The 24,721-nt window shown below is 36.7% G+C and overlaps 1 protein-coding gene and 1 non-coding gene across 2 annotated transcripts in view; one reads left to right on the forward strand and one right to left on the reverse strand.

Annotated features, from left to right (window-relative positions):
- Positions 1-1,846: 1,846 nt before the first annotated feature.
- The window catches only part of C9 (complement C9), a 75,358-nt gene continuing 52,483 nt past the window's right edge, over positions 1,847-24,721 (reverse strand). The window contains exons 9-11 of the mRNA XM_077117046.1: positions 22,009-22,184; positions 12,463-12,691; positions 1,847-2,093 (exon numbers count right to left, since the gene is read on the reverse strand). Of these exons, the coding sequence (XP_076973161.1) occupies positions 2,068-2,093; positions 12,463-12,691; positions 22,009-22,184 (431 nt within the window). The 3' untranslated portion in view covers positions 1,847-2,067. The remainder of the gene's footprint in view (positions 2,094-12,462; positions 12,692-22,008; positions 22,185-24,721) is intronic.
- On the forward strand, positions 15,534-15,643 carry LOC143647448 (U6 spliceosomal RNA). Its single transcript, XR_013158076.1, has one exon. It is a non-coding gene; the product is annotated as a U6 spliceosomal RNA (small nuclear RNA).

Raw genomic sequence — 24,721 nt, forward strand, 5'->3', positions numbered from 1 at the left:
TGATGCCCCCAAAATACCAGAGTGATTTGGACGGTGAATAAAGAGGTATTTTCAAAGTCCTCTTGGGGGAATGGTGAGAAAGAGGGAAAATTCTCTTTCCCGTTTGGACAATTCCTGATATTCTCACAAGCAAAGTGGGGACAACCAAATCAATAGGCTGGGCCCTCAATCTTGGGGCTTCTTCATATGAAACTTATCCCTGCAAAGCATAGGCTAAGCCTACTTAAAATTAGGCATGAGTCACCCCCCAGAAAACCTCTTTTGTTGCTTAGATGTGGCCTCTCTCTCTCCAAGCTGACATAGCAAGTAAACTCACTGCCATCTCCTCACCCCACCCCCACATGTGGGACATGACTCCCAGGAGTGTAAATGTCCCTGGAAATGTGGAACAGAAAGCCTGGGATGAGCTGGGACCTGGTATCAGGAGATTGAGAAAACTTTCTCTATCAAAAGGGGGAAGAGAGAAATGAGACAAAACAAAGTGTCAGTGGCTGAGAGATTTCAAATTTGAGAGGTTAGCCTGGAAGTTATTCTAACGCATTATATAGATACCCCCTTTTCAGTTTATAGTGTACTGGAGTGGCTGGATGGAAGTGCTTGAAACTGTAGAGCTATGTTCCAGTAGCCATGTTTTTTGAAGATGATTGCATAATCTATAGCTTTTACAATGTGGCTGTGTGATTGTGAAAACCTTGTGTCTGATGCTCTTTTTAGCTAGGATATGGACAGATGATTAAAAAAATGGATAAAAATAAACAAATAATAGAGGTACAAAGGTTAAAATAAATTGAGTAGATTGAATTGGTAGTGGTCAATGAGAGGGAGGGGTAAGGGGTATGGTATGTGTGAGTGTTTTCTTTTTTATTTCTTTTTCTGGAGTGGTGCAAATGCTCAAAAAAATGATCATTGATTATACAACTATGTGGTGGTATTGTGGACCTTTGATTATACACCATGTATAGAATGCTTGTATGCCAAGAATGTTTGCATGTTTGTTTGTTAAGGTTTTACAATAAAAATATTTTTTTTAATTTTGCTTCTGAAATAATTTCCTATAGGTAACGTATTTGCTTGAAGATCACCTGTGACATCTCAGCAATCATGCGCATAGTTGAGAATTCCTGCAGAGTGAGAACTAAAAATTTGTTTATAAATTAAATGAAATGGTTGTTAATAGTAAGATTTAGCAATTAATGAAGTTGATATAATACATGTTGTTGACATTTAAATAAACATATATTAATTTCGATTTTGCATTTTAAAGCTTTTGTTTAAAGAATTCATAGAAATTCTCAAAAGTTCACAGGCCCCAATTACCATGCCTGTAATTTTATAGATATCTTATAATCTTACAGATAAAACTGCATAGCTGGATCCCTTATTCATCTTCTTAGATGGGTAGCCTTATCTTATATAACTTACAAGGCTAGGTATTAGGTTGGACCACAGGAAATTGCTGGGGTTCTTTAGATACGCGATGATTGAATAGAGGCCATATCACATGGTTGAAGTCAATAGTTTTGATTACAAATACCACACACAGACCTTCTTCTTTGGACATGTAGAGGTAAACTGGAGCTCTAAGATGAGCACCTGAGCCTGGAGCAGAGGGCTGTACCTGTTGCAGGTGTTCAGTAGATATTTGCCAAATGAGTACAGGCACACATAAATACATAGTGCTAACTATCATGGTTGAAAGTTGTGGTACTGGAATGGAGGAGCACATCCATTGTACAGAGAAGTTTAGCAATAATTTTAGTCTTTTTAACCAGCATTCCTTTATAAATTTAATTTTGTTTTGTTAACAAGAGATTGGCATTGCCTTTGGGAAAAAGCAGTCCAGGCATATTTCACTACTGACTTTATTCCTTTGGGAATACAAATTGAAAACATTGAAAGAGTTTAAGGAAGAAAAAAAGCAACGTGGACCTAAGAGAGGGGAGACTGCAGGGACTGGTAGGGTTTTCCTGAAGGCAGTTGTTTTTCACTCGGCTGCAAGGACTGTCTCTGGCGACAGGATCTTAAATTGAAGTTGCTCTATACGGAGCTCAGGAAAAGTTGACAGATCTATTCTGAACCGTTGGCTGGCAATTCTAGAGAAAATAGAAGATAATCAAATCTTATTGATGTACAAGACTTCAGCTTTAGACCCATCCATTCATCCATTTATTCATTTCCTTATCCTGTTGCCCTATAATGGACCAGATACTGTGCTAGGTGTTAGGAATAGAAGGACGTTTAAAATATGACACATTTCCAAACCAGAGGGGCTATTCATCTTGTGGGGGAGAATCAATATGATTAGTGCTGGGAGAGCAGAGAGACAAAATGCTAAGTGAGCCCAGATAGACAAAAAACTGGAGAAACTGAAGAAGTTTTCATAGAGAAGATGGTAATTAAATTGGGTCCAGAATAGAACTTTTCAACATGGCTACAGATTAGAATAGCCAGAGGATTTTTAACAAAAAATATATAAAAGAACCACAACCAGGCTATACCACAGAGATTCTAGTATAACTGGCTTGGGATGGGGATCTGTTTTATTTTTGTGGGTTGTTTTTGCATGGGTAGGCACCGGGAATTGAACCCAGGTCTCAAGCACGGCAGGCGAGAATTCTGCCACTGAGACACTGTGGCCTGCCCTGTTTTTGTTTTTAAAGCTAACCAAGTAGATCTAATGGGCAACCAGGATTAAGAACCATGGCTAGGGGGGGCCACGGTGGCTCAGTGGCAGAGTTCTTGTCTGCCGTGCTGGAGACCTGGATTCAATTCTCGGTGCCTGCTCATGCAAAAAAGAAAAAAAAAAAAAAAGAACCACTGGCTTAGAAAAACTAGAGACATATGAAGTGAACAAAGGGGAGGAAGGTTGGGTTGGCTGAAGGAGGAGGAAGTTGGTGAGCACTCCAAGCTCAGAAAATAGTGTGGACAAAGAAAGATGACATGAAATACATAATGTGGTTTGCAAGTATGGAGTTCAGATACGTAGGGTCCAATGTCTGGGTATAAGCCTGGAAGTCATGTAGACAGGAGATTGTTTAGGGAATTGTGTGCAAATTTAATCAAAAATTTTGAAGCAAGAGAGTAACATAGCCACATTTTAGAAAGTGTAGTTGGCAAAATAAGGTAGCCAAAAGCATCCAAAGAAACCCAGGTCCTAATCTTTGGAACCTATATATGTTATACTATATGGAGAAAAGTTAAGGATGTTGAGGTAGGAAGATTATCTTGAATTTTCTGGACAGACCCTAAATGTATTCACAAGTATGTTTACAAGAGGGAGGCAGAGGGAGATTTTGCACAGAAGAGGAGAAGACAATGCGATGACATTACTGGCTTTACAGGTGGGGGAAGGGGTCATGAGCCAATAAATGAAGAAGTGTAGCTCTAGACAAAAAATAAGGGAAGGGATTCCCTAGAGCACCCTGAGGGAATGTGGCTTTGTTGATATCTTTCTTTTGACCCACCGAAACCTATTTCAGAATTTTGGTCTCTAGAAAAGTAAAAAGATAAATTTCTGTTGCTTTAGCCACTAAGTATGTGGTAATATGTTAGAAGAGTCATAGGATGCTAATATGGAAAGGGTTAGGATTTAAATTTCATGTTAGGGAGTAGGCCCAGTTTAAGTGGGAAACTGGAACCGAAGGTTCTGTGTAAAGCTGGATGTTTGCAGAGCTTCCTTGAGGGAAAGATTCACCCATAGTGAAGTGTCCTGGCAAGGAACCGGCAGACCCTTGTAGGTTAGATATGAGAAAGCATCCACAATACATTACTGCCCCAATAAAATGTTACATATGGGGAGGAGAGAAGTTATTTTTATTATCCAAGAAGTGCAAAATGGGAAACCTGAAACAGGTTTATATAATAACTGTAATAAAATATATATTAAAACACTGGTACAAAACTGATGAAAACGACAGTATTTCTCAAGAAGTAAACATAAAACTAACCCTATGAATACCTTTACTACCCAGGGTAGACAGGATTCCCACAGGAAACAATTTCTACTGATGACAAGGTTTCTGATATAACCTCATGAAGTATTCAAGGAAGAAAATAATGCCCTAAAAGTAATCAGTAGACTTAACAGACAAGATAATTATATCCAGAAACTACATACACTGGAGCAATCTGTAAGAGACTTCAATATAAATTAGTTCAAAATATTGAAAGATCAGTCAGACTTGAAAATAACCAAATAGAGATTTTAGAAAAATAAGTAATTTCAAAAAATCCTCAATTGATTGGTTAAAGGGTAAAATAGGCATGACTGATAAAAAAGGGAAATTAGACAATAGAGCTAAATGTTACACACAGAAAGAAATAGGTAAAAGAAGAGGGGGTCAAGAACTGATAGCATGAATTTTTAGAGAATACAAATGCTTTGGGGAATGCTGAATCAGTAGCTTTTTGGAATGCAAAGCATTGGGTTGGCACTTTAGATAGATGAGGAGGGTATATTTAAAAGTCAGTTATCCTAAAATTTAAGTTAAATACAAACATTGTCATCATATTGTTGAGTTTCTAAGTGTGTTTGCCAAAAAGCACGAAGAAATTCTTGTAATATTAAAAAAAATGGTTTTAAACATTGAAAGCATGATTGAATTATAAACTTGAGGTTGTGAACATTTGTTGAATTTTTAAAGAAATTTTGCTGTAGGAAACTATTCATTCAAAAATGTAAGCTATGCTGAAGACATCAACATGATAACATAAGACATCCCTGGGAAAATCTGCCTTCAGAAACAACGAATAAAATGACAAATACCACATGCTTGGAACTCTGGATTATGATAAAGACCAGAAAAGAACTCTACAAATGCTGAACTGAAGGAAAAAGAACCCCCCTCTAAAAAAAAAGTAGATGATCTACCAGCTGGACCTGCCAGTTCAGACCCTTCCCTTCATTCTGTTGTGCATAGCCTAAGAGTCACACAGAGGCAGTACTGCCCAAGGACTACCTGCTGTGGAGGTCAGACCACAGAGCTACTCACAGCAGTGGGTTAGAATCCCATGCATTTCCAGGAATAGTGACCCATGTATGCAGAGACCCAGAGTGGAAGGCAAACAGCTGGCAAGCACTTGTGTATGAAAGGGCCTCCTGGAAACAAAAGACACTGCAGAAGAACTCTATGCAAGAAGTGCACAGACTTAATCCAGTCACTAATTGCTGGATCATTTACATGAAAAAAATGAACCTTTTTAAAATATTGACACCATCTAGGTCCCTGGGCAGAATACCCTAACAGGGAAATAGACTGAGGCAAAAAAGCCTCATGAGAAAAACAGATGGGGAAATTGAACTGCTGTAAGGTGGGATGGGTCCAAGAACCAAAAAGTGTAATGAAAAGGGGGCACTCAGTGAGGGAGAGAAATTCAACAAATCATAGCTGAGGAGAAAATTCTGCACAAAAACAAACAGAGCAGATAAGGATTCAGGCAAAAGGAACAGAAGCAAGAAAGCTTTCTCCTGGAGGTGAAACTTGCAAATAAAAGGGCAATTTTAAAAATTGTAGGGCATGTCCAGGGCAAGAATCAGGTATAGAAGATCTGAGAATATCTGAACAGTTAAGCACAGGCTATTCTAAAGATCCAGTATAAGTTGGACCAAGCATCAGAGAAGAGCCTTAAGACAAAGCTGAGAGAAACTGACCTTCAGAGTTAACTCATCAAAATAATCAGATATGCAGACATCAGCAAAAAATTACAAGCTATACTAAGAAACAGTAAAGATATGGCTTGATCAAGGGAACAAATTAAAACATCAGAGAAGACACAGACTTTGGACTTTAGAACAACTAAACAAAGCTTAAACAAATCTCCAAAATCAATTCAAAGAAATAAAGGACAAAATGGATAGAAATAAATTAATGGGGAATATAAAACTAGAGGATATTAAGAAGACAATGTGGAAACAAAAAGTTTAAAAAGAAACAGAATTTATGGGAATGAAAAGCACCTTAGTGGGGATTAAAAATACACTAGCAGCACACAACAGACAACTTCATCAAGCAGAAGAAAGAATCAGAAGCTTGAAGACACAGCAACCAAAATCAGTCAGAATAGAGAAAAGCACAGAAAAAGTTGAGCAGTATTAAATGAATTTGCATGACATCATAAAGCATACCAATATCATGGGAGTCCCAGAAGGAAAGGAGAAAGAAAAGGGATAGAAAGAATATTTGAGGAAATAATGGTTGGAAATTTCCTGTCTTATGAAAGACATAAATATACATGTCTGTGCAGGTTTGAAACAATTATGTATCCCTTAAAAAAACATGTTTTAATCCTGTTCCTATCTTGTGGGGGCAGCCATTGCTTTTAATCCTGATTCAATATTGTAGGTGGAAACTTTTGATCAGATTATCTCCATTGAGATGTGTTATGCCCAATTGTGGGTGTGACCTTTTAATTGGATGAGCTGTTTAAGATGGGTCTTGATTAGTTTATCAAAAGAGGAAACGTTTTGGAGAAAGGAAATTGCCAACAGAGAGAGCTGATGTAGATGCTTGGAGAACAGTTGCTTCAGAGAACAGAGACACAGATGTTTGGAGATGCTTGGAGCCCAGCAGACATCACGATGAGATGTTAAGCAAGCCAGAACCTGGAGAGAGCCAAGGGAAGCCAAGAGATGAAAGTCAATACTGGAAAAGTGAAATGGGGAACCCCTGCAGGAACAGAGGTTGAAAGCAGTGGAGTCCAGAAGCAAGGGATCAGCAGATGCAAGCCACACTGGCCTTCCTTGAATTAAGGTATCTTTCCCTGGATGTCTTAGTCAGGACATTTTTATAGGCTTGGAACTGTAAACTTGTAGCTTATTAAATTCTTTTATAAAAGCCATTCCGTTTTTGGTATATTGCATACCTGCAGCATTTCACAAACTAGTACACATGTGCAAGAAGCACAACATATTTCAAATAGGAAAAACCCTAATAGACCTTCTCCAACAACACATGCTAATCAAAATGTCAAATGTCAAAGATAAAAAGAGAATTCTGAAAGCAGTAAGAGAAAAGTGATTCATCACATACAAGGAATCCTCAATAAGACTAAGCACTGATTTCTCATCAGAAACAATGGAAGTTAGAAGGCCATGTATGATATATTTAATGTACTGGAAGAGAAAAACTGCGAGTTAAAATGTCTTTACCTGGCATCCTCAATATAGTTCTACTCTTTAATCCCTATAAGATTTGGAATACAACTGAATAAGGAATAGCCATATTTCCTGAAAATGAACATGCAAAATATAAGAGGTAGTGTGGGGGGAAAAAGCAATATAAAGAGGGGGAGAGCAGTGCAACAGTAGCTCAGTGGCAGAATTCTCACCTCCCACACCAGAGACCTGGGTTCAATTCCTGGACCCTTCCCATTAAAAAAAAAAAGTGAGAAATGGAGGGGTATGGGGTCAGAGAACATGTATGTTATTGAAGTGAAGTTGGTATCTTTTCAAATTAAGTTGTGTAATACAATTGTCAGGGTAAATGCAAAGAAAGTATTTTTTAAAATATACAGAAACAGAAATGAGAAAGAAATCAGACAGATATATCACAAAAGATTAACTATACAAAAAAATAAAGATATGACATACAAAAGCCAAAGGACAAATGGCTGAAGTAAGTACTGCCTTTACAGTAATAACACTAAATGTTAATGGACAAAATTTCCCAATCAAAAGGCACAGATTGACAGAATGGCTAAAAAAGCATGATCCCACTATAAGTTGTTCACAAGAGAATCATCTTAGACCCAAAGACACAGATTCATTGAAAGTGGAAGAAGGATAGTGAAAGATAATCTATGCAAATAGTAGCCAAAAGATTGTTGGTATTAATATCATGCAAAATAGACTTTAAGTCAAAAGCTGTTACAAGTGACAAAGAAGGACACTATATATATTAGGAAAGGGGCAATCCACCAAGAAGAAATAACAATCTTAAATATTTATGCACGTAACCACTGTACCCCCAAATATATGAGACAACCACTGGCAAAACTGAAGGGAGAAACAGAAACATCTACAATGATAGTTGGAGACCTTAACACACCCACTTTCAGCGATAGATAGAACATCTAAACAGAAGATCAGTAAGGAAACAGAGAACTTGAATAATATGATCTATGAACTAAACCTAACAGACATATACAAAACATTGTACTCCAAAATAGTAGGATTCACATTCTTCTCAAGTGCACATGGATCCAGGATAGACCACACTTCTGGTCATAAAATAAGTTTCAATAAATTTTCAAAGACTGAAATTATACAAAGCATCTTCTCTGACAACAATTGAATGAAATTGGAAATCAGTAACAGTGTCAGAAATGAAAATTCACAAATATACAGGAGTTAAGTAACACACTTTTAAACAAACAATGGGTCAAAGAAGATATCGCCAAGGAAATCAGTAACATCTTGAAACAAATTTAATGAGAACACAACAAATCAAAACTTATGGGAAACAGCGGAGGCAATGCTGAGAGGGAAATTTATAGCTCTAAATGCTTACATTTTAAAAAAAAGAAAGATCTAAAATCTAAAATCTAACTGCACATCTGTAGGAACTAGAATAAAAACAGCAAACTAAACCCAAAGTAAGCAGAACAAAATAAATGTTACAAATATTAGAATATAAATAAAAGAAATAGAGAATTAAAAGAACAACAGAAAGCTTTAATTAAACCAAAAGTTTGTAATAAATGCAGAACAAACATTTGAAAATATCCAGAATTCTTTCTTGATGGGATAGGACAAGAATAGAAGAAGGAATAAAAGAAAACTTTGTCAATAGGATAAAGGTCATATATGAATAGCTTGCCACTAATATCATATTCAATGGTGAAAGACTGAAAACTTTCCCTCAAATATCTGAAACAAGACAAAGATGTCCACTGTCACCACTGTTATTCAACATTATACTGGAAATTCTAGCCAGAGCAATTAGAAAGAAAAAGAAATAAGGCAAAGACATTGGAAAGGAAGCAGTGAAACTTAGACTATTTGCAGATAATCAGATCATATTTAGAAAATCCTGAAAAATCTATAACAGCACTACCAGAGCTAATAAATGAATTCAGCAAAGTGGTGGGGTATAAGATCAACATGCAAAAATCAATAGTGTTTTTATACAGTAAAAGTGAACAATAAGAGGAGGAAATCAAGAAAAAATCCAACTATAGTGTAAACTAAAGGAATCAGATATCTAAGGAAAAAAATTAATCAAGGATGTAAAAGACTTGTACACAGAAAGCTACAAAACTTTGCTGAAAGAAATCTAAGAAGATCTAAATAAACGGAAGGAAATTTCATGCTCATGGATTGGAAGATTAACTATTGTTATAATGCCAATTCTATCCAAAATATTTACTGATTCAACACAATCCCAATAAAAATTTCAACAGCCAACTGCCTGAAAATGTAGAGCTGTGTTCCAGTAGCCATGTTTCTTGAGGATGATTGAATAATGATACAGCTGTCACAATGTGACTGTGTGATTGTGAAAACCTTGTGTCTGATGCTCCTTTTATCTACCTTGTCAACAAAAGAGTAGAACATATGGAATAAAAATAAATAATAGGGGGAACAAATGCTAAAACAAATTTAATTTGAAATGCTAGTGATCAATGAAAGCAAGGGGTAAAGGGTATGGTAGGTATAATCTTATTTTTCCTTTCCTGTGTTCATTTTATTTCTTTTTCTGAATTAATGCAAATGCTCTAAGAAATGATGAATATACAACTAAGTGATGATATTGTGAGAAAAAAAAAGAAACTTGTGTAACAGCCAAAAAAAAAAAAAGAAAAAAAATTTCAACAGCCTTCTCTGAAGAAATGAAAAAGTCAATCATTAACTTCATTTGGAAGGATAAGGGACCCCAAATAGCCAAAAACACCTTGAAGAAGAAGAATGAAGTTGTTGCCCATACTTTCTGACTTTAAAACTTATTACAAAGCTACAGTGGTCAAAACAGAATGGTACTGGCACAAGGATAGCTATATAGACCAATGGAATTGAATTGAGGACTCAGAAACAGATCCTCATATCTATAGCCAATAGATTTTTTTCCAATTGATTTTTGACAAGGTTGTCAAGTCCACTCAATTGGGAAAGAATTGTGCCCCCAACAAATGGTGCTGGGAAAACTGGATATCCATATGTAAGAGAATGAAGGGATGCCACTATTTCACACCAAATTCAAAAGTTAACTCAAAATGGATCAAAGACTTAAATATAAGAATTAGGACTATAAAACTCATAGATGAAAACATAGGGCAGCATCTTCAGGATCTTGTGTTAAACAATGCTTTCTTAGATTTTCACCCAAATATAACCAACAAAAGAAAAAAATAGACAAATAGAACCTCATAAAAATTAAAGACTTTTATGCCTCAAGGGATTTTATCATGAAAATGAAACTTACTCAATGGGAGAAAATATTTGGAAACTGCATATCTAATATGGGTTTAATATCCACAATATATAAAGAAATTTTTCAACTCTATCACAAAAAGATGAACAACCCAATTCAAAAATGGGCAAAGAACTTAAATAGACATTTCTCAAAGAGGATATACAAATGGCCAAAAAGCATATGAAAGCATGTTCAACACCATTAGTAATTAGGGAAATGCAAATCAAAACCATGAGATATCACTTCACACCCTCTAGATTGGCTACTATTTAAAAAATAGATAATTGCAAGTTTTGGTGAGAATGTGGAGAAATAGGAACACTCATTCATTTTTGGTGGGAATGTAAAAAAGTGTAAGGGCTGTGGAAGGCAGCTTGGTATTTCCTTGAAAAGTTAGGTATAGAATTACCATATGAACTTGCCATCTCACTTCCTGGTATATACCTAAAAGATTTGAAAGCAGATATTTCACACTAATGTTCATGGAGACGTTATTCACAATCGCGAAAAGATGGAAACAACCCAAGTGTCCATCAACCAATGAATGGATAAATAAAATGTGGTATATACATACAAAGGAATATTATTCAGGCATAAAAAGAAATGAGTCCTGATATATGTGACAACATGGTTGAACCTTGAAGACAACATGTTGAGTGCAATAAACCTGACATAAAGGACAAATACTATATGATTTCACTGATAGAAAGTAATTAGAATAAGTAAACTCATAGAGTCAGAATATAGAATATAGGTTACCAGGGTCCATGGTGGGAGTAGGGAATGGGGAATTAATGATTAAAGTGTACAGAGTTTCCATTTGGGTTGATTGGAAAGTTTTGGTTATGGATGGTGGTGATGGTAGCACAACATTGTGAGTGTAATTAACAGCCTGAACTATATATATATATATATATGTGTGAATGTGGTTATAGGAGAAATTTCAGGTTGTTACTAATATAAAAACTAAAAAAGACAAAACAGGACTATGCAACCCAAACAAAGAATCCTGTTGTAAATGATCCAACTATAATAGTGCAATTATACAAATGTTCTTTCATGAATTGTAACAAATGCACCATACTTATGCAAGGTGTTAATAATAGCTTGGTATGTGGGAACTCTAATTTTATGCACAATTTTTCTGTAAACACACAGTTTTCAAATAAAAAGAATAAAAAGGAGGCTGTGATTGCCATAGGAGTTTCATTTTACTTGCTAATCCCGTGATGGGTTAAGATTTCAATGTTCTTTCAGAAGTCCTAATTAATTCTACCAGAATGAAAGACTAACAGAGATCCTCTTAGCATTAGAAACATGGCTAACATCTTTCCACTTTGTAAAAAGTAGAAGACTATATCTCCAGATGATTAGCTCTAAAACACAATAAAGAATCTTGGTTTTCTTCCACACAAATTAAGTTGAAAATGAAAAATCAAAGTCTAATAAATATCATTTATGAAAGTTTTAAGACAGCTAGAACAATGTTGAATTTTTTATGGGTACATACATATGTAGCAGAAATACAAAAATATAAACTGGAAGGATATATACCAAATTTATGAGAGTCATTCTATTTGGGGAGTCAAGGGAGAGGAACAGCACCAGTGATTGTGTTTGGGGGAGAGAGAAATGGTAAAAAGTACTCTGTTACATCTGTAATTGTTTTCTTAAGAAAGGGTCCTAAAGTACATATATATATAATATTTATATATGTAGTATGTATAAAAACCTTAGTTAATTCTGGATGCTAAATATTGGACATTTGCTATGTTTCTTTAAACTTGTTTCTTTTTATGGGCATTTTCATAATCAAGAATACAATCATAAAATTTTTTATTTCTTTACAGTTACGTTTAAATATATGGAGTTAGAAGATATTAAAAATTCATCTGCTATGCTCATGTTATGCACATGTTCACTCATTTTATATCCTCTGTTTACATGGATAATTTAGAAGTTTCACACTAAATAATTCAAGGACTACTTTCCAAATTAAATGACACCAAAATACAGAGTTTTTCCTTATTAATATTAAGCATATTCTTCTCACCCCCAAAAGTGATTTCTTTTTCAATTTCACAGGCAAGTCCCTCAAATTTGAGTGGGCAGGTACACACGCATTGTCCATCTAGCAGTATCACTGTACCCCCATTTTGGCATGGATAGCATTTCTTTACACTGTATTCATTGATATAGTCTTCAATGGCTCTTTCCAAATTTTCCTTCTTTAGATATGCATCTTTCATTTTCACTGGAATCAGATTTTGTATAGGAGATAGCTGCAAGAAAGGAAAAACATGTGATTTTAGGTAATTTTCCCATCGAGGGAGTTTGTAGAATATTCTTCATTCAATTGTTTATTCATTGATTCAACAAAGGTTTAGTGAATGCCTATTATTGCCAGATATGATGCAACTTTTAAGACTATACTAGTGCTCAAAACGAGTCACGATCTCTACCATCATGAAGATCACGTTACGGAGGTAGAGACACTGAAATTCATAAAATGATCACACAGATAAATTCGAAATGAAGACTGTTATAGGTACAGACATAAAAAGGACAAGAATAAGTGCTTTGAAAGTGAAGGATAGGAGGATTTAAACCAGTGGATGGATAATTTATTGAAATGTTACTTGTGAATTGTTCTTGCTGTATTCTCCCATCTCCCAGAAGGTAGCCACATGTTTGCTATCTCTTGCCTAAGAGGTTTGTGTGAAATGTCAAGCACAGAATGCCCCTGAAGGCAAACCCTTTCTTGGCTTATTTTCTCTAAAAGCATAAACACATTGAGAAATGTTCTGGCTGGAGAAAGGAGGAAAAAATGCCTATGAGGGAGGGGATTCCTTAAGATCAGGAAGGGGATAGAGGTTAGTATATACTTCAAGTAGTAAGAAGCCATAATTAGCCCAATAGCAGTCATTTAGGGAGGTAGCAGGACCTGTGGCATGTCCCTAGGGAGGCTGGATGTCAAAGATCAGGGCTCCAGTTTTGTCAGTGATTCCCACCCCAAGCTTGGCATGGAAAGCTTGGAACTACTTGACTTCAAGTCCACAATGGACTTGCATATTCCCATTTTCCTGATACCACAGAAGCATCTGGGTTCTTGCACCAATTTTGGCAACAGAGAAGGGCTTCCCTGATCCCTATCTGACAAATGAATAATTTTCTATTAGCGTGGAGGGACAGGATCTCAAAGTCAGACTTAATTAATGAAAATGAAGTAAAATGATTTATCTTGCACACTCAAATTCCTGTAGCAACATAGTTCTACAACTGAAGCAGGGAAGTGTGGAAAGGCTTTCCTGAGATAAACACTATTGAGTTGCGATTTGAAAGTGATAAGGCTGAGAGGAGAGTGTTCTAGGCAAATAGTGCAGAATTTCAAAACCTCTTATGGTGGAGGGACCACAATATTTATGGAAAGTTCAAATATTCTGTCAATCCAATTTAAGCAAATTCAATTGTGTTACTCTACAGAGCTGTTTGAGTAAACACCCTGTTAGAAGTAGAGGTCCTTTGGGGACATAGCTTTTCAAAACAAGAGATCACAAAATCTAAAAGAAATTGACATCTAGACACTCAAGAAATAAGAGACAAAACAAATGATGTAAATTCCCACAAAAGGTAGTGATGGAGTAAATAATTTAGACTAACCCTTTATCTGAGAACAATGAGAAAAACTAACAAAAAGTCTGATTGGAGGTTCTGGAGAACTAGCAAATTAACAAAGAATTACTGGGCTAAGATCTGGAAGAAGGTGGAAAGTCAGAGAGATGAACCCATTATTTGGGGTCCCTAGTTTCCCTGAGACAATTCTTAAATCAGAATGATGCAGATGAGGGATTATGAGAGTAGAACATTACTAGGTTAAGGAAAAAGGTCAGAATTCCAGGCCAACCAAGGTAAGTAAGCTATGTCTTGGGTAGGGACACAAAGGGCTACTATCTTTGAAGTAAAGGGAACTGGAAGTAGGATAGCTCCAGCAAAAACTGCAGCCCAGTTTTAATTAAGATAATGTTGAATTTTTAATGTCCCTATAATTGCATTAAGATGATTCTATTTCATTAGTGCCCTCAGGAACTTCATGGATGTGAATTTGAATTTTCTTTGGAGGAAAATAAATAATCCTAGGCCTCAAATTATTTCTATGACAACTTTTAAACTATAATATCCAGCCCACATGAAAACTAACCAGTTATGGCCCTGCCCCAATCAAGATGATGGAGTGAGATATTTTGACCAACCAGCAAGGATTGACAGAAACATCTTTCTCAAAGCTCCAGAAAAAAAATAATAAAAGACTGCCTAAATAGGGCAAACGTTGAATAAAATAAAGAAAAAAGGTGATTTAAAGCATTAAAATACCATGGGGTCCCAGCTAAACTCTCCTCCATCCCTCATCAGCTAAGTAGGGCCAGCTTGCACTCCCAGGGTACAGATCCTTGGCCATTGTTCTGGAGAGAGCAGAGTAACCCTCATGCACATATTGGGAGGATATATGTCTGGTCCCATCTGTCTGGTGGTGGCCTGAGGAACTCGCTGTTCCAGAACTCACCCAGCATGTAGAAGGCAGCTTACCAAGCTCTCTTACAACACCCTTTGGGAGATCAATCAAAGTGGCTTCCTGGGGTAAAGGATTGCTGGCTGTATATACATATATACATATATATATATACAGTGCAGTACCTGGGCCCCATGAGGAAACTGCTTCCTTGGGAAGAGGAAGCATTCATATCCATGTAAATGAGGGAATTCCCAAGTTACATGCAAGACGCAGGATCAGGGAAACCCCTCTGCTTTGGTTTCAAGTTATTTTCTAAACCCTCTGAATATATAAACCCTGAAGGAGCGTACATCAACAGGTCTATCTGCAAAGACTGGAAAATGTATTTTTTTTTTATTCCTTCTGTCTCTCTTTTTTTGTTAGCTCCTACCATTCAAGGAAAGCTCTGTCAGAACACTAGCTAGATACAAGCTTAAGAAACAGATGCCTCAGTGACTAAATTCCAGTGATACATTAAGATATAAAAACATCCAGGTTTCAACAATAGATTATGAAACACACAAAGAAACAGAAGTGATGGCTGAGGCAAAGGAGGAAATTAAGGCGTTTCATATGTGCTGCTCGTTTTGGCAGCACATATACTAAAAATGGAATGATACGGAGAACATTAGCATGGCCCCTGGACAAGGATGATACACAAATTCGTGAAGTGTTCCATATCTTCGGAGAGAGGGTTTGGGACAGTGAGGGCAGCAAAAACCTGGGTTCCTTCTCCACACCAGGCCTGATGGAGAGAAGGAGGCATATGTTCAACTGGCACCTGGCTATGGTGCTTTGGATGTTGCCAATAAAATTGGAATCATCTAAACTGAGTCTAGCTGGCAAATTCTAAACATAAGTTTTTTGACCATAAAAAAAAAATTAAAGCATTAGAAACCATCAATAAGGAAGACCAGATATGGACATACCAGACAAAGACAAAAATATTATCTCAAATATGCTCAAAGGGCTAAAGGAAAACATAGAAAAGAACTAAAGGAAATCAGTAGTTGAACACAAAGAAATTATCAATGGTGAGGGAGAAATTGTGAAAAGGAACCAAACAGAGCTGAAGATTTCCTAGAGGAGTTCAAAAGCAGTTGGAACTGACAGAAAAAAGAAGCAGGGAACTTGAAGATAAGCCTACTGAAATCATTCAGTCTGTGCAGCAAAAGGAGGAAAGAGGAACAGAGCCTGGGGAGATTGTGGGGCATCATCAAAGGAACCAATACATACATTACGGGAGTCCCAGAAGGAGAAGAAAGAGACGATTCAAAGAAATAATGACTGAAAACTTCTCCAATTTAACAAAAGACATGAATATACACATTCAAGAAGCTCAATAAACTTCAAACAGGATAAGCCAAATAGGTTCACAACACAGCATATGATAATAAAACTGTTGAATGAAGATGTGGAGAGAATCCTGAACGTTTCCAGACAGAAGCAACATGTCATATGCACAGAATTCTCCACAGGGTTGAGTGCCTACTTCTCATCAGAAATCATGGAGGCAAGATGGCAGTTGGGATGACATTTAAAGTGCTGTAAGCAAAACCTCCAATCGAGCTTTATCAGGCAAAACCGCTTTTGAAAAAAGAAGGAGAAGGAAATTAAGAGCTAATAAAAAGGGAAGGTGCAAGGGTAGTTCAGTGGCAGAATTCTCACCTGCCATGCAGGAGACCCAGGTTCAATTCCCAGCCTATGTACTTTCTGCCTCCAACCTCTCACCACAGTCCAAAAAAATCAACAAATGATGCTGCAATATTGGGATAATCACATGAAAAAAGAATGAAATGTGACCCCCACCATATAGCATACAAAAAAAAAAAAATGAGGGAGCAATGAAGACCTTCCCATATGAACCAAAGCAGAATTGCCACCACTAGACCAGTCCTGCAAGAGCTGCTAAAGAGTTCTGCCTGTTGAGAGGAAAGGACATTAGATAGCAGACCAAAGTCACATGAAGAAATAAAGATCTTCAGTAAAGGGTAATGACTGGGGTAAATATAAATGCCAGATTCTTATATTTGGGGTCTGTAGGTCCATGTTTTACTTCTAACCAAATCTAAAAGGGAAATGCAAAAAAAATGAATGAAAAATCAGTGGTTTGGGGCTCACAATATAGACATGCTATTTCTGACATGAACTAAATAAAGGTGGGAGGATGGAGATGAATAGTTTGTATATACTATTGAAGTTAAGTTGGTTAAGTTGGTAACGTCTTGTCCACGACCATCCTCAGCAAGTGGTTTGTGGTTTGCTGAAGCACATAGAGAACCAAAACCATAAACTCGACTTAAAAGCACAAGGCATTAATTCCTTTAGTATGGAAAATATATGCATAACCAAGGGTTTGCCTTAGAATATCTCAGTAATGTATTCAGATGGCCTTTAACTTAGAGTAATATATTTTCCTGGTGTTCCTTCCAAGATAACTGTTTGCAATATGAATATCTAGATAACTGATTAAAGTTAATTTGCTACAGTGGATGAAATAAAAACCAGTTTTTTTTCCTTTTTTTAAAGGTTAGCTGGGGAGAGTTTCTACCAATTCTCTAGGTAATGAAATAGGAGGGCCCATTGTTTATTAAGAACATCCCCTAGGTTTGAAACTGTCATTGCAGACAATAGAGTACTTTAATCTACCAAAGAATGAAATGAAGTGACTGTACACATGATGACTGTAAAATACAATAGATTATATAACTGTCTCATGGAAATATCTACAAATTCATCAAAGATCCACTCCTACTGGATTTATGAGGGCCAGATAACTTTAGAATCTATTCCAAGGTCAAATTTAATTATATCTCTTGTCTCTTTATGGGTTTAAAAGACATGCAAAGTCAAAAAATATCAGAATCTTTTACTGTTTCAGAATTTCATCTATGAGAAGGTAAATTTAAAAAGTGGCCAATAGTGGACTAACTATAGCTGTCATTTTCTTAGGTAGAACATTGATATAAAACATCTTCACTTCCAATTTATCTAAAGAAACATATACAGACATTTTAGATGGAATATCTATTAATCTAAAAGTCTGGAGGAGTTAATGGTTGAACCTAAAAATGAAATAAATTGTGTTTCCAGACAAGAGAGTTTATGAAGTTCTTGGATAGTTCTAGGGATAATAAATCTTCAGCAGATGCTTTTTTACTTAAGACTTTTAAAAATCAGCTCTAGGGACTTCTGGAGAAGATGGCGGCTTAGTAAGACGCACGGGTCTTAGTTCCTCCTCCAGAACAGCAACTAAAGAAACAGAAACGATACAAAACAGCTCCCGGAGCCACGACAGAGACCAAAAAGACAACGTACCACATTCTGGAATGGCTGAACGGGCAGGGAGAATCCGCTGCGGTGAGATCACCGAGGGGTGCGCGCTTCCCCGGGCCGGGGCATCTGGCAACCGGGGTCCCTTCCACACACGTGGCTTCCCAGTCCGACTGGGAACGTTGGGTAGCGGGGCCCTCCCACAACGCTTGGAGTCTCGGGCCGGCTGGGCAATTTGGACCGGCACTCCCCCAAGCCGCGGTGGCCGGCGCCCCGCCCTCCACGCGCAGTTTCCCGGGCCGACTGCGAGATTCGGATTGGCATTCCCCAAGCTGCTTCGGCTGGCGACCCGCCCCCACAGCGAGAGTTTTCCAAAGTTAAAGGAGCCACAGCAGCTTTTATTGGTGGGACCCGTAGAGAGACGAGTGCCACGAGCGCCACCTACTGGGCAGGATAAGAAAAACAGAGCCCAGAGATTTCACAGAAAAATCTTTCAACCAGCTGGGTCCCACGCCCAGGGAAATCTGATTAAATGCCCAGACACCAGCAGAAAATAACGGATCACGCTCGGAAAATTGAAGATATGGCCCAGTCAAAGGAACAAACCAATAGTTCAAATGAGATACAGGAGCTGAGACAACTAATGCTGAATATACGAACAGAAATGGAAAACCTCTTCAAAAACCAAATCAATAAATTGAGGGAGGACATGAAGAAGACATGGGCTTAACAAAAAGAAGAAATAGAAAATCTGAAAAAACAAATCACAGAACTTATGGGAGTGAAGGACAAAGCAGAAAAGATGGAAAAAACAATGGATACCTACAATGGTAGATTTAAAGAGACAGAAGCTACAATTAGTGAACTGGAGGATGGAACATCTGAAATCCAAAAAGAAACAGAAACTATAGGGAAAAGAATGGAAAAACTTGAGCAGGGGATCAATCAGGGAACTGAATGACAATATGAAGTGCACAAATATACGTGTTGTGGGTGTCCCAGAAGGAGAAGAGAAGGGAAAAGGAGGAGAAAAACTAATGGAAGAAATTATCACTGAAAATTTCCCAACTCTTATGAAAGACCTGAAATTACAGATCCAAGAAGTGCAGCACACCCCAAAGAGAATAGACCCAAATAGGCGTTCTCCAAGACACTTACTAGTTAGAATGTCAGAGGTCAAAGAGAAAGAGAGGATCTTGAAAGCAGCAAGAGAAAAACAATCTGTCACATACAAGGGAAACCCAATAAGACTATGTGTAGATTTCTCAGTGGAAACCATGGAAGCTAGAAGACAGTGGGATGATATATTTAAATTACTAAAAGAGAAAAACTGCCAACCAAGACTCCTATATCCAGCAAAATTGTCCTTCAAAAATGAAGGAGAAATGAAAACATTTACAGACAAAAAGTCACTGAGAGAATTTGTGACCAAGAGACCAGCTCTGCAAGAAATACTAAAGGGAGCACTAAAGTCAGATATGAAAAGACAGAAGAGAGGGGTATGGAGAAAAGTGTAGAAAGAAGGAAAATCAGATATGATATATATAATACAAAAGGCAAAATGGTAGAGGAAAATATTATCCAAACAGTAATAACACTAAAAGTTAATGGACTGAACTCCCCAATCAAAAGACATAGACTGGCAGAATGGATTATGACCCAGCAATACCACTGCTAGGTATCTACTCAAAGGACTTAAGGGCAAAGACACAAACGGACATTTGCACACCAATGTTTATAGTAGCATTATTTACAATTGCAAAGAGATGGAAACAGCCAAAATGTCCATCAACAGGCGAGTGGCTAAACAAACTGTGGTATATACATACGATGGAATATTATGCAGCTTTAAGACAGAATAAACTTATGAAGCATGTAATAACATGGATGGACCTAGAGAACATTATGCTGAGTGAGTCTAGCCAAAAACTAAAGGACAAATACTGTATGGTCCCACTGATGTGAACTGACATTCAAGAATCAACTTGGAATATATCATTGGTAACAGAGACCAGCAGGAGTTAGAAACAGGGTAAGATAATGGGTAATTGGAGCTGAAGGGATACAGACTGTGCAACAGGACTAGATACAAAAACTCAAAAATGGACAGCACAATAATACCTAAGTGTAATGTAACTATGTTAAAACACTGAATGAAGCTGCATCTGAACTATAGTTTCTTGTTGTTGTTTGTTTGTTTGTATCTTTTGTTTTTGTTTTTTTCTTTTTCCTTTATATATATATATATATTTTATTATTATTATTATTATTGTAATTTTCTTCTCTATATTAACATTCTATATCTTTTTCTGCTGTTTTGCTAGTTCTTTTCCTAAATCGGTGCAAATGTACTAAGAAAGGATGGTCATACACCTATGTGATGATATTAAGAATTACTGAGTGCATATGTAGAATGGAATGATTTCTAAATGTTGTGTTAATTTCTTTTCTTTTTTTTAAATTAATAATAAAAAAAATCAGCTCTAGAATATGCTGCATTATTATCAAGATCTCCTCAGAGGACAATCTTGGATCCACAGAGTTGAACTTGATTTGCAGAGATGAGAAAATAAGTCACTTTAGGTCTCCATCTAGATGTGAACATCCAACAAAATCACCAATTCTTTCCTTATTGGAAATCTCTTTATATGGGTTTTTTCACTGAATTCAAGAGAATTAATTTAAAATAAGAGTCACTTTTTTTTTTAAATAAAAGGGACTTCTGGTTTTAACTTCATGTGCTAATTTAGACTGTTTTTGTCCTACGTTGAGAAAAAAATATTTAAAGGCTCATAGGTATGTCTCCACCCATAAAGGGAGGAGAGATGGCCATTTTCCAGTTTCTGAGCTCCTCGCTCACAAAACCGAGTTAGCTGTAGAGGCTCACTCTGCACCTTGAAAGACAAGAAAGTGGGATGAAGGAACAAAATTCCCCAATAACTATCAAAAGAGCTGGCGGGTCTGTAACTCAGGTTACTCAAAGTGAAGTAGCGGGGTCAAAGACAAATTTGATCTGAGAGAAGAAAACTGTGAAACATACAGAGAAAATTGAAAGATATAAATAGATGTAGATAAAAACACTTTCTAACTATATTAGAGGCAAAAGAAGAAGAAAGACATACCCTTCTCAGTCTGGGGAGAACAAAATGAGACTAGATACCATTGGCATTTATATCATCACAATTTTAATACATTATAATTATCCCCTAGGAATAAACTGAACTCCCAAAGGATTTATAAGCTGAAAGTTGTTTTGGTCAAGATCCAAGAAGGAAAGAATTTCCTGACCACATGAATTGCTCACTCCTGGTATTATATTCTTAGAGACCTTACAGGCTTCCTTTGCATAAAGAGCTTTAACAAACAAGAATCTCCTTTGTTTGAAGTGGTAGAGGGTAACCTCTGGATGGCAAGAGAGAAGTGAGGGCAGATGGACAGGAACTCACTATTTCTGAGACCCCATTTTGTGCCAGTCTCTCCTATAGGCTTTGGATAAGCTTCCTTATTAAATTCCCAGAATAAACGCCAGCACAGAGAATTTGGTGTAGATGTCAAAGAAAGTCACACATGCGAGGGACAGAGACAAGAACTCAGCTTGGATTGATCTGAGGCCACACTTTGTGTCTTTCTTCTATGCCAGCCCACTTCCCAGGGATGAGATGGGTGTGTTTGAATTCTCAACATTTCTTCCAGATGAAGTTCATCGTTCATCTGAACCAATTGTGACATCTAATAAGAAATGACACAAGTTTCTATTTGCAAATAAACATGTCTTACTTTTTGACTTATAAGCACTGGAGCATCATGTAAAGAAGCGGCCCAGTTTTGAAAGTCAGTTACATCAATCATCTGGGATCCACTGAGTTTTTCTTTTAGTTGAAATGCATATTTTCTGGATCCTCCCCTTATGAATGAAATCACGTCAACAATGAGGCCATCACGAGTGTTGTTTACTGAAAAGAGAAGGAGGACATGAGTGAGGCATTTTTAGTTCCGTGGTCAGTCATAAGGATGATGATTAATAAACATTGAACCCATTTAGTGAAGTATAAGCTAGCATATTTATTGAATTTTTAATTGTGAACATTGTTTATATAATTTTCTTCACACCATATCTGTAATGACAATCTTTATCCTCTAGAGTGTGGTAGTCACCTGTTAATTACCCAATTGAAAATTTCATTCCTTTTTTTTAAAAAAAGTAAAAGTGGTAGGAATGGCCTAGATACACTGATAATTCAAAGCTCATGGGAGCTTTTAATTTACACATGGGAACTAAAGATGACCTTTGGACATATTCTTTATTGCTTGTTGCAAACAAACCATCCTAATTATATTTTGCTTAGATTTACTTTAAATTTTAAGCTATTTTATTATTATAAAATATTAGCAAGTACAAAAAAATGAATAAAGTACAAAAGAATAAAAAACAGTAAAAATTGCTTTCTATTCCCACTCCCTACCCATGTTTCCTTTAGTCCCTCCTTCCAGACTGAACCACCTTTAGTCAACTCTTATAAATCATTTAGAATTGTGAATTTTCAAAACTGGAAAGAAACTCTAGAATGATTTTTGTTTATCCTTTCTCATTTTTATGTATGAGAAAGTTGAGCCTCAGAGAGGTGGCTCCAAGCTTGCATAGTTAGCTTAAGGGTTAAATATAGAAATTATGACATTCGATGGCGAGTTCAGTTTTCTTTTTATTCCGTCAGTGGTTCCAATCATGGCCATATATTAGTGGTTGGTATGTATTAAAAAATATAAATGCTTGGGTTTCTCACTGCTCTTCCTCACCCCCAATTTCCAGTGGACTCTTTAAAGATGGGTCCCAGGCATTTATATTTTTTAAAATTGTCTCAGGTATTTCTGATTAGTGTAAATTGAGTACTATAGCACTACTCCTGCTTGCAAATCTGCTAGAGATTAACAACCCAAAGTTACATTTGCACCAAAGATATTAGGATTTAATGTTAAGGATGGATTAGAGATTTCAAACTAGGTAAAAGGTTGAGTTGGGATATGATTTCAGTCTCCTTGTCTGTTGCTGAACACACACAGGACTGCAACTAAGTCATTTAGAAACTGTACAAATTGGGGAAAAAGAGGGAAATTTTTTCTCAAAATATTTTTCTACCATTGGCCTTTTACCATTATCATGATAAATATATAAATCTAGAATGAGTGCATTTGTGAGTGGCAACCCCTAGAGTTGTACACAGGCTACACAAAGTTATACTGAAGAACTCATGCACCATGGACTGTTTGTGTTTTAGTGGTATAGAAACCACCATAAGATAAAATAGCTTTTAAAGCATTTCTAGTTTTTTACGTAGAGACAATAAAAAGGGTTGATAATGAGGTGGCATGCTCACTGACCTCAGCCCTTTTTTAATATTACAAGCTAAGCCATCCCATAGTGGACCAAACCTGAGAATGTAAACAGCTGTGATTTTCGCAGCAAGGAAATCTGCCACAGCTGACCCCCAGAAAGAACAATTCTGAAAATGAGAGGTTATCTTGAAAGAGTTACTGTTGACCCCTTCTGGAATAAAGAAGAAAGCATTGGTCGAGAAGAACTCAACTTCTGCTTATATTTTAAAGAAGCAAAGCATGATATTTATTGCTATTTTTTATGTGATATGTATATATATATATATTTTACCCCCCATTGGCAGGCTCCAGGAACTGAATTCGGGTCTGCAACATGGCAGATGAGGATTCTGCCACTTAGCCACCATTGCACTGGCCTCATATGACATTTTTTTACAGAAACAAAGACAAATATAGTTATGTGCTACTCAGGTTTCACAGAAAGAATGTCCAAACCATACATATAATTGAAAATAGCTTAATTTTTCCAAAAACTGTTTTTTGCCTTTTTTTTTTTTTCGTATGTGTTGGGGGAGGGAAGTGGCACTGAAAGACAACACAGCAGATTTGGAGAAATATAAGGAAAATAATAATAATGTATCACATATAATCCCACCACCCAATTAAAACTTCTTTTTCTTACTTAATATTGCCAGTGTTTTATACAACATTGAACACGAGCAGTAGTCAAATGCTTTCTATGTATTACCTCATTCATTGTTACAATAACCATGAGACTTAGGTATTATTATTATGTCCATTTTGCGGCTGAGGAAACATAGGCAAAGTGGGGTTGATTAATTTACTGCAGGTCACAGAGCTACTCAGTGGAGAGGCAGTACTCAAAACTGGCAAGTGCTTTGCTCCCTCATAGGGATAATCAGAAACAGTACTGACTCTTACTTATATGGCTCCAAATTTATTTTATACATTATTTTGTACCCTTCCATATACATTTAACTTCATATAATAAACATTTGCTGGGGTTTGCCACAATCTTTAGCCCTCATGACTATCATTTAGGTAATGACTACATAACAGTTGTACACATTCCCTAAGTTTGTGAGTTATTTCCCTAGGGCCAGAATTTGGACATCCCCTGTATTTTTCTTAGCATATA

Source organism: Tamandua tetradactyla, chromosome 9 (assembly GCF_023851605.1).
Source record: "Tamandua tetradactyla isolate mTamTet1 chromosome 9, mTamTet1.pri, whole genome shotgun sequence".
Taxonomy (NCBI): domain Eukaryota; kingdom Metazoa; phylum Chordata; class Mammalia; order Pilosa; family Myrmecophagidae; genus Tamandua; species Tamandua tetradactyla.